The sequence below is a fragment of the Pocillopora verrucosa genome, chromosome 14 (assembly GCF_036669915.1).
Source record: "Pocillopora verrucosa isolate sample1 chromosome 14, ASM3666991v2, whole genome shotgun sequence".
NCBI lineage: Eukaryota > Metazoa > Cnidaria > Anthozoa > Scleractinia > Pocilloporidae > Pocillopora > Pocillopora verrucosa.
The window spans coordinates 4,705,256-4,716,895 of NC_089325.1; the positions used below are offsets into that span (position 1 = coordinate 4,705,256).

Consider the following 11,640-nt stretch of genomic DNA (forward strand, 5'->3'; position numbering starts at 1 on the left):
ATAAAATCTACATATTGTTGAAATATGGCTTCCACCGTAGTGAAGTATACAATGTATGGCTAAAGGAAAATGACCTAAAATCGTGTACAAGAAGTAAACAGGTTCGGTGATCAGTAATGGGGACGGGAGCTAGTGCATCAAGGCAGCAGTGGACCGCAGCTGATGAAGATAATACGGCTGTTGAAGATGTAAGACCGCGTACGGCCGCAAATGCGAACCTTCCTACAAACGACATGACTGGAATGACGAAACTAGTGGAGGCTAAAAACAAGTTTTTGAAGATCAAAAGTAAAGAGAAGAACACGGCGTGTTTCCAAAAACAGGTATCTGAAGTTTACAACTTGCAGTTTAAAATCCCTTCATGATTTCCCTGGCTACTTGATATATTTTTGAATAACAAAAACATTTCCAAGGTACGACTAATTAACAGCAGAGCTTTACTTTTGAGCAAAATTTTCTAAGATTTACTCCTTACGGAATGATTATTAGATAACTGATAACTTTGATTCGCCTGTGAAGTTCTCTATTATCTTTTTCACAGGGGGGGAGGGGCTTCTACACTGGGGTAATATGCCGTTTCTACTCTATCCCTTCGCCTCAACAAAATTTTACAAAACTTTCCCTTCTGTAAGGTCAACACCACTCAGTTGTAATCACACTTTCACATGCTGTCTCATCTTTATCAAAAGGATGCTGTTTCGCTTTTTTCTTGTCACAGAGAGATTAAAATGATATACTTGGATGCATTAAAAGTAAAACTCTTGAAACAGGCCTAAAATTTTTGAACTGTTGTTTTGAAAATGTATTGTAAATAAACTTGCTTATTAAGTACTCTTTGTTAAGCTTGATGGAACAGATATTATCAAAGAACTCTACAAGCGCATGGACCCAACTGTGACACAACCTGACACAGGAGATATCAAAGGAGATATACAACTCTCTCTCAAGTACAATCACAAACAACAGCTTTTACTGGTTAAAGTCATTCGAGCTAGAGACCTTGTTCCTAGAGATCTGAATGGAAAATCAGACCCATATGCTGTGTTAGATCTTGTCCCGGATGTGTAAGTCTGTTATTTTGTTACAATATTTGGCAAGTGATGTAGTCTACAGATGATAAATACATTACTTTCTTTTCATTTTTGCATCATGTCAAAAAGGCCTCATCAAAATTTACAGAGTTCTCATACACACTAGAAGTTACACACTCATCAAACAAATTTATTCAAAATTCAAAATAGATACACATATAGCTATTTCTACTTTTATTTGCATGACTGTCATACCTCGGTCTAATATCTTCTGGATAATTTTTTTATAAGAAATGGAGAAGGACAGAAAAAGACTGGATACAAGTCCAAGACACTCAACCCTGTGTTCAATGAAATATTTTCATTCCAATTGGATCATTCACACATAGCAGACACAAAGCTAAGAGTGGCTGTGTGGGACCATGATTTTTTTGGTGAAGATGACTTTAATGGTGAAGGTGTAGTGGACTTATCTGCGATCAGTCTTAACTCTGGAACTCATACCGATTGGTTTATGCTTCAACTTGCGGTATGTTATCACTTTTATCATAAATAAGACTTACAATTAAAACTCTGATTGGGTGAGAGCATACTGTCAATATACAATTATAGTGTGTGAAGTTAATATGATAACCCAATATCTGAAGCAGATATTGGGATATCATGTTGAGTTTAAAGTCTGTTTAGTTTCCAAGCCCCCTAGTAGGTGAAGTGTTCTCAAACTTTTGCAAAATCAGAGACAAGTGTGTTATTTTGCAGATTGTGTAAAAAAAGAATAATAAAACAATTATTGAAGTCAGTTTGGGCATGATATAATGAATTATCAAGCCTCAGGTCTGTATTATCTGCTGAAGCCAGAGGCCGAGGCAGATAACATAGACCTTACCATTGGTATCATGCTCAACCCCATGCAATAATTGCTTGATATGTGCGTCTAATTAATGTCAGAAATTTTGAATGATTGAATATGAACTTGATGTGTCTTGACCTTGTAGAGAAACATGAGAAACTTAGTGGCCCTGTGGTTTGTGCTCTGTATTGCACAGAGAGGTCTGGGTTTGAGGCCTTTCTGGTAGAATTAATGGTGTCGTGTTCTTGGGGAAGACTAGGCCTATAAGTGCTAACCTAGGGTTAAATTTCAACACAGATTTCTTGATTCCTCATTTCAAAAGCCTCTTTCTGTTAACCTTCTCTATTCTCTTTAGAGCATGCAATCAGCAAATTGTAGACAAAAAAAAAATTATACTGAATTTTACTTCAAAGCTTTCATATCTTAAAGCAGATTTCACACTAACCCTTGGTTTAGTCTTAACCCAGTTTTGAACATCCTAGCCCAAGATTATGAACATCTACCAGTGAAATGAACTGCCTGGGAAATGCGACAAATTACTGTAAGGAGGATTGGGGTTTAACTTGTTATTAACCCTTTTAAAGGGAAAGCAATTGATCCATTTTTTGAAAGAAGGAAATCAACATCAACTGTTTCTAAACCTCACCCAAGTTTCTTGGTTAAGGAAAAGAAAGATCATTATTTTGCAAAAGTTTTCTATCCATTGTTGGAAAACTAGAGATTGAAAACAGGTTTGAGGGGAATTTTCTCTATGTGTAATTTTAAAGTGGATAAAATACTTCCACATGCATTTTCAAGTTTGTTTGTGCATGTAAGTTGTATTTTTCTGGAGGATCTCTCTTAGTGTTGACATCCAATTCAACCCATTCTTTTCCATAACCCTAATCCCTAGCATCTTGATAATGCAACAATATACATGTAAGCACTGAAGTTTTATTAGAGATTTTTAAATTCTAGGACCAGTTTGGCTACAAGCACTAGATTTGAATTCAAGTTTTATGTTAAATACAAATGGAATATATCCCTCATGAAGCTCTATTGTGCACATTTTGAGCAACTTACTTTGCAAAGCTTTTGTCATCAGATACAATCAAACTCTTTCTCTGCTGTAAAACTATGAGACTGCCGACTTGTTGGTATCTTTTTTAGGCTACAGCATCGTTTTTGTAAAAACTCATTCTAAGGGATAATGTCAAGGGTCATTGTACTTTTCCCACTTATTTGAAAATAACAGAGATTTGTGCTTACCCACTGTTTTGTGGTTGAAAAGTCTAAGACTTTGAGGATATCTCATATTTGAATCTTAAGATCTATATTTGGAATACACCTGTTGATGAAACAAAAAAATAATGATATCATAATAAGTAATGTTAATAGGACTGAGTGGAGTCCAAGTCAGTCTGTAATCATGTAAGTGATAACAAAATCTGACAACAGAGTATGATTACAGACTGAAGTGAACAAAATGAAGCCTTATTACCAATTAATCATAAAAATTGCCATTTCTGATGAAGGAAGAATAGCCAAGTTATGAAAGTAAGGGAAATTTTGATTTAAACTACAACTTTGAATGTGATTGGCTTATTGAATAGTCCAATATCAACTTGGCAAGTGAATTAGTGGAAAATAGGAGTTTTTTAAACCAATCACAATCAAGGAAATTGTTATTAAGCTCATTTTCATCAACCTTCATTTGCAGACTGATTTCAGCATCAAAGGAGAATTAGAAATCAGTCTTGAATATGAAGAACCTGAAACTCTGATAGTAACCATCCACAAAGCATTCAACATCAAGGCTGGAAACACGCTGAGGAACACCTCTGATGCCTTTGTCAAGTGTGCAATTTCTGGAACTAGTTTTCAATATGAAACTGAGGTGTGTGTTTGATCTTCAAATAGCTAACTGGGTAACTTCCCAGCCATTGGGGATTTTTTTAATAATTTGTATTGTATCTACTCCTCCTGACTATGTATTTGCAGAGTCCCTAGTTAGAACAGAGCTGCTTAATCGCTCAACCCTTTAACTCCCAAGATCTGACTGTTAATTCTCCCCTCTAGCTGCTACACATTTCCTTGTAAATTAGTTATGAGAATTTAGTGTTAGATTGGAATAATAACTTTGTTTGCTGGACAATGTATGGATATTATAGGGAGAAGTTTCATGTTAATCACTTCTGGGAGTCAAAGGGTCACATTGATTTGTTTAATTTGTTGTACTGCATATACTTTTGAACATGCTCTTGAGCCTCCTCTTCTTCAAGCTTCCTTCTCCAACGAGCACTACTCCTTCTCTGAAAAAGAAAAGATTTCTAGGCTTTGATCCGTTTCAATGTCGTACTTATTCAATTAATTCACTCAACATTTTTCTAAATAATATTTTGATGTGATCTGCTGAGTCACATATTACAAAGTAAGTTTTCTTAGACAACTCTTCTAAGGTGTTTATCAACACAAATCAACCACTCGTCAAAAACTTACAAGAAACCAAAAGTTGGTATCATCAGTCAGTTGCGCCCCATTTTAAACTTCTGAATGAAATAAGCCCTTGTGTATACCTCCTTTTTATGATTGAGCTATTAAAAGAAAAAGCGATTGAATAATTCAGTTGTTCTGAAAATTGAGCGCCGTAAATTGTCTGCTCCTCAAGCTAAACAAGGCTTCACTGTTTTCCACAACTCCCTCTTTCAGTGGCTCTTGTATGAAAATCCTCAATCTCACAAATATTTTGCCTTTTAACTACAGGTTGTTAGTGGTACGTTGTTTCCAGAATTTGAAGAAACGTTTGAATTCACTGTTCCGCCTGAGGAGTTTTCGTCGAGGTAAATTAGTGTGTATGTTATTTATAATTCCTTGTACAACATAATTCATCGCTAGTGGGAAAGGAGAGCTATACAAAATTTAGAATCCTAATCCTAGAATTTAGAATACAAAATTTAGAATCCTAGCCAAAGTTACTTGTACGTACGTGGACGTCAATCCTAGCCTGCAGAAACGGAGTCCTTTTAGGGCGAGGGAACGTTACGAGCTCGCAATCACATGTTTTATTTAGAGTTAGAGCGGACGGTGAGTGGGGTGTATATTCGCTGTTTAAATTCTCTGCATTTCCTTGATCTCCGCAATTGTACTTTAAAAAAGTTAACCCAGTTCTATAGTCCAAAGTTAGTTTTTTGCCGGAAACGTTATGGTGGTGGACATGTAATTGCAATTCACTGCTGTTTCCGCTCTTGTTTTTTTTCGTTTTGTCTGCAGGGCTGTGTTGTTTCACATTTTCGACAAGGAAACTGTTGGTAGCAACAATTCACTTGGACAAGTCAACATAGAACTCAAGTACTTAGACTTGGATGAGCCAATCAGAAAACGATACCCTCTAGCTGATCTGGTAACTGAGATAATTAGTTTTGCGTCCTTCGCATGTAGAGAATTTAAAGATAAACTTTGTCTTCCTGGAACAATTTCCATGAATTGTCGGAAGTAAATCTAGTTTGCGTTGGTTTAGTGTAATGACGATCTATGATTGGTTTGAGGAGGCAAATTTAAAGGCGTCTTTGCTCCAAATTAGAGAAGAATGGGCTTAAAATTGGCTAGCTGCCGGGCTTCCTAAAACTCGCTCTTCTGAGGTGCAAAAGAGCAAAGTTCGGCTTTCACGCACGAATGTTTGAAGATTAAAGATGTACCATCGATACAAACTGATAATACGAAACATTTAACGATTAGAAGGACTATGCCCAAAATTCGGTCATTTTCAGTTTAAAAGCTATTTTCAATAGCGATTTTGTTAAAAAAAAATCCTACTTACATTCCAAATTGTCACGCGCGGTGAATGGTGATAAATCTTGAATCGAACAGAATCCATTTTAATTTTTAAAGTTGGTCAACAAGAACCTTTATTCATTTCAGTTTAAAAATTGCTGGTCGAATTGAAAGGTTTGATTAGGTGGGGGGGTGGTGCGAAACGTATTTGGTGTCTAGGCTCCAGGACCTACGCGGTTCACATGCAAAACTTGAATATGGCTCATCTTCGGTTCTTCGAAGAGATTTTCTTGCAGGTCCAATTTCTGTCACATGACACACGATTTTACAGTAACCACTTTCTGGTATTTCGGGTCTAGTTTTCTTTTTTTTACGCTCTGTCAAACTTCCTTCATGGTGAAGAGACAATACAATATGACCGTTTTATAAGATGGAGATATCAGTAATCGGCAAGTAGTGTCTCTAAGGATGGGCAGGGTTCAAGTGGAGTCCACATGACGTACTTGACGAGTAAGCTAAGAGTTAACTTTTAAAAATTCTTATTACATTTTCCAATTTTTGTGGTAGAAAAATGAATCTTACAAGAGAGCAGAATGGGCACAGAATGCCGTAGCTCAGGAGTTCAGGGAGGCCATGTACGCGCATGCGTTGTACAGACATCCCATTTTCTTGCGTGGTATCGAAACTAAAGGGCGGAAGGTAAGACTAAAGAGACAGCTTTTTAATTTAAGTAAACCTTGACAGCTTAGAAATCATGCATTGCTGGGCCTGATGTTTTGAAGCGCGATCTTCAGCAACACGTCTCCTGATATTTTTAGTTAAATCACGATTAGTGTTAATGGGGAGTCAATCAACCCGGCTCAGCCTCTCGGGGTACCTGGTATTATTTGTGTATCTCTGGGGTTTCAATAAAAGTCGCTAACCGGCTGTCTACCACCTAGTCTACATGTAGCCGTACCCTCTCTCCCAAGGGGATGGGACACGTTTCCCCTTCAGGGAGAGAGTATAGCTACACGTAGGCTATCTACCACCGTCTGTTTACCTTGCGACCAGGCCCTCTCAGCAGTCACTCATAGAAAAGGTCATTGAAAACTCTAATATCTTAAGGAATTCAAGATGAAAGGGTGTGTCCGGAACACTTTTGCCCGTTTTATCGTATGATCTTTGAAGGTCGATACAAAACTTTTTTACCTTTTCGTAAATACTGCATGCAGTCTTTATTTTCAAGACGCATTTTCGTTTTCTTCATAGCGGTGTAGCTCACTCTCCGCTGGTTGAAGGTGTGAGGGTTAACGCAAAAAATTGCTTAATGGTGGTAATCTACTAAAAGTTAAAAAAAAAAAGTGGCGTAAGCTTCGTCGATTTTATGCGGTATTGTTAAAATTGTGTCTAGTTATCTTTTACCACTCTCTCATAAGGATAGGAAGTTAGTGACTCGAATAAGAAACTTATCCTTCAAGTATTTTCCTTTACTGTTTGTCTGGTCTTTTGTGGCTTCGCATAACATCCTTGTGTCTCTCTCTCGTTTTAGTTGTACTCATTGAGCAGTCGCAGCGCCGGTTCATCCTCCAAAGTGTTCCTAGTCAATGGCATACCCGGTTAAACTAACCGTCGTTCTTCTTGGAAGTCTTTTTTATGACCTATCAGAGAACTAAGAAGCTTTAACATCCTTACTTGCAAACGCACATACGTGTCCTATCAATGGCCTTATCTAGATACTGCTGTAGCTAAACTCAGTTGCTTTTGAGCTGAATTGTTCGGAGCACTCTTCGAGTACGTTATTTTCGCGCGTGGAAAAAGGTAAACTGTATGTAAATAGCGATATGGACATGTAGGTATCTTGAAATTTTATTATCACTTCGGTAAGTTGTTTTCAGGACTTTGAATAGTTAAATTCCGTCCGTAATGTTAAACGTAATGAACCAATCGAATTCATGTTTCTCCGTTCGATTTTGTTCAACACTCTCATGACTACGAATCGACTTAAACTTCACTCACTCTTTCCACCAATGTCATTGTTAATAACTCACTGTTTCAACAAAAGCCAGCTTGTGGACCGCCGCCTACAAGCATTCTTACCACCGTCTTTTGAACTTGCGGGCTTGGTTTTACGTGACGGCCGTTTCCTCGGCGGGTACAGCCGCTTATTACAGCAGCAGTAGTTTAACCCCTGAGAGTGACTAGTTTCTAATCTCTCCTCACAATATCTCTCCTAAATCACACACTAAGGTTAGGAGAATAATGGAAATGATCAACAACTACAGAGGTTCTGGATCGTTAAGCTAATTCTCCTTGTCAGCGCCTTAGGAAATGTATAGAGAACAGTACGGAGAATATGCATACTGATATCAGTGTGTAAAGGGTTGAGGAAAAAGTTATTTATAGACCCTTGTAAAGTAGTATCCAAGGTTGGTTTTCACCTCCTCGTGAGAGACATGTATTAGTTAAGTTCTAGTTTCTAGTGATGTTTGTTATTTATTTTTATGATTATTTATAGTCACTGTTTCTTATTAAACGCTTTTTTTACGTCACTCGCTTGGCTGTGTGGTGTGATGATAAGTATGTTGTAGAAAGAGTGGAGGGACAAAGATGTAATTGTTTAAAAGTGTGTTTATAATGTAGTGAAACATAAACTTGTAGCTGTGTAGTTCGGCAATTCACCACAATTTGTTCATCAAAAGAAATTGTAGGAACAGAAAACACTCGAACCTAGTGTGAGTTCGCTTAGGGCTTATCGCATTCGTTGGATGAAAATTACTTTATTTATTTGCACCTAATTTGGATGGAAATATTTCTTTGAGCAATTTTGTATATCATGTTCAGGAGCTCTACTTGATCACTCAGAAAGTTCATTATTTTCCGTCTCTTTCAGGAAATGAACATTTTAGAAGTGTGTTAATAATTCAAAACATGGGGCCCACATGTATCAGACCATATTGTCGGAAATCCGCAAAGGAACTTGGCTGACTCAGTTGGTCGGCAACAAGTGACTTATCTAACAGGCGGAGAACAATTCGGCACGTAGACCAGCCACTTTCGCTCAGTGGGTGACGAAAAATAAATTGTTCAACTTGCGACATGCTGTCTTTTGCGCAAAATGTTTTGGCTGTTGTACAAGTTTGATTCCCACGGAGGCACAACAATTGAACAATAAGGTTCGTTACAGCTCACTTGGCCTCGGTAGGAGGGCGGTAACGGAATTGTCATCCAGGCGACATTTTGCCGGTCATTTTGCCGTCATCTGTTCATTCTGTTGTTAATTGTTGCATGATTCCGGGGTAGCGCCAAACAGGTCTCTTTCTTTGTAAAACACCGTTCTGGTCAGGTGTCTATTACACGCGGTGTAAATAGCCTAAAGCGCTTGTTTGCAAACAGCTTCGATAATGTTCTCAACAGTTAATGCGGTGACAACAAGAACGGTTTACACTCTTAATAATTTCATTACAGTGATGAATGTAATTAAAAGTAAGGCTGACTTGTCAACTCCATTTGCAATTTGTTTCAATCTTCCACTTTGTTTGCCATCTTTGTTCTCTGTTGGTTAATAGTTGCGTCGTTTGTTTGTTTTGTTTTCTGTCTTCTTTTTTATCTTCCCGCACTAGTATACCATGATCTCCCTAGCAATGAAGAAAGCTTTGCGAAGCCGAAAAAACGACTGAAATAAGTAACCTTTAAGTGCCAATCGAAGATTCAGGAATCATTTTTTCCGTTACAAATTTGGCGAAGCGGAACACAAACGACTCGTGTTCTTTTGTCTAGCTAAAAGGACACGAGTGTTTTCTAAAACCTTGATTAATTTACTTTTAAATATAGCTATTGTCGCCCGCCTATAGAAATTGCTTAAACACTTAGAATTGAGAATGATAAGCTATCAAAATAAGAGAAAGGTTTCCATAAGTTATCTCCAATAAAGCATTTAATTACATTTTTCCGGCCCAACATTATCCCAAGTTACCATTCAACAATTTTTGTTTTTACTAATTTGAATTACAGGAATTCGAGGCATCAGCAAGGCAGGGCTTTCCTTCCAGTTTAGCATAAAATTCCAGCTTGCTCTAACGTTCTGTTTTGAAAACGGCGGTACTGAGGAGTGGAGCATTCGCTTTGCCGCCGTACTCCGATCTGCTCTTGTAAGGAAACATGACTGTCCAGAACAATTATAAACGCTATCAGGCCTTGCTATCAAAATAATAGAATATATTAAACAAACTCTTTATCTTTAAAAGAACGCTGAGACAATCTCGAAAACGTTTTGAATCATTTAGAATTCAATCAGTCCGGCGATGAAATTGAGAAACACACTTAGACTGCCATATTGTTATTATGTGAAATATGCCAAAATAACTCATATTTAGTTGCAAGGATGACTGTTTTTGTTTTCTTGCTTTCAGCAAAAACAGACTGATAATGATTGAACAAAATAGCAGCCAAGCGTTAACAAAATAATGATAAATATGGAAATCCAACTGCCTGTCAAGAGATTTTTTTGGAAGTGAATCAATCGATCACTCACATCAGTGAGGCATCAGTGAGAGAGGCGTTGTTTAAAAATTCCATAAATGACTGTCTGAATTCAAACTATACTTGAGGTGTTAAATATGTACTGGATAGAGTTGATTGCTAGACAAGAAAAATTGAGAGTTCTATCCTTATTTATTGGCCTCTCCAGCCTGAGGAACAGGCTTTTTCGTGTTCTTTTTCTAACGACAGAAACAAAGTGTCTAGACGAAACACTCTGGCTTTGTTTTTCCAACGTGCTAGGCAAATATTTACGAAATAAAAGCGCCCTTCATCGTTTCCGAATTACGTTGACTGAGTTCTGTGAAGGCTTTTTGTTAACACATTTCAAAGCGGATAAACATTGAGGTTGTTGTAAAGCAAACGTTGCCACTCGAATGAAACATATTTTAATACGTAAGGGAACATTGAATGGAACTGTTAAAGAGAAAAGAAACACAAATAAATAATGACAGATAGGAAACTAAGAAACTATTGTAAATGGAAAAGATCGCAGCACAAAAATGGCAATTTAGCGACAGCATACAAATTGTGACAGAGAATAACTCTGAGTCATTGTGAGGAATCAAACTTCCGGAATGAAACATTAACGTATTGCGCTTTTGGTACTGATAGGGATCCAACGACTCCAACCTCGTTGTCAAGGTGTGAAGGAAAAAAAAAAGTATTTAATTAAGATTGATAGGAATCCCGATTAAAGCGTATGTTCGCGGTTTTCATTTGTCAAAAGCGGATCCCATCCCCTCCCCCTTCTCTATAGGATTATTAGTTTTTTTTTTTCTCTTGTAGCTGAAGATATTTTGAGAACATATATTGTAACGTCAGTATGGATTTCGGTAGAACTTCACTAGCATTACATATTCTTGGTTCCCTCGACATTAAATTTTAGGATCCGCACTTGAATTTTTGTTTTTTCATTTGGTACTCTCGATGTTATCCGATGACCCTACACTGTACAAAGTCTTAAGCCATAGTGAGACGTTTCTGCTCGTTCTGGTGAAAGTGGTTAGCATGTCAACTATGATCGTTAACGAATTAAACCAGAAAAGACAACCCACCCGTAGAGGAATACTCATTGTCGCATATTGAAGTTAAATCCATGTGCAGTTTACATAACATCAGATAAATTCATGCAGCGGTCCTCTTCTAGTTATTATAAGTCAGTTTAGTCGATGGCAATTGTAAAAGACTGGTCTGTTGTGCATCCTCTTAGAAGAAACAATCCACAACACTGAAATTCTGTGAGCCTTTCGTTCTCTGATGTTTAACTCTGCTCAAGGCGACTTGCAAGAGGTAGCTCTTCTGTCTCCCTCGAGTCGCTTCGCGCATCGCCGGTTAATCGCGCGCGACAGTCACGCGCAAGTTGGTCACGCGCGTCATCACGCCGTAGGAACCAAACGCGGAAGCCTCGCGCGTCGCACGTTCAACTCAACTATTTGATATCATTCTCTTAAAGATTGGTTTATGAGCCATTCTGTATTCTTAAGAAAC

General features: G+C 37.7%; 1 protein-coding gene across 1 annotated transcript; it reads left to right on the plus strand.

The window, feature by feature from the left end:
* Nucleotides 1-8,162, plus strand: LOC131771149 (synaptotagmin-6). Its single transcript, XM_059086918.2, has 8 exons — nucleotides 1-323; nucleotides 844-1,064; nucleotides 1,323-1,560; nucleotides 3,581-3,757; nucleotides 4,624-4,700; nucleotides 5,131-5,260; nucleotides 6,199-6,330; nucleotides 7,163-8,162. Exons 1-8 carry the CDS (start codon nucleotides 117-119, stop codon nucleotides 7,232-7,234), a joined length of 1,254 nt encoding a protein of 417 aa, XP_058942901.2. The 5' UTR covers nucleotides 1-116; the 3' UTR covers nucleotides 7,235-8,162.
* The last annotated feature ends 3,478 nt before the right edge of the window (nucleotides 8,163-11,640 follow it).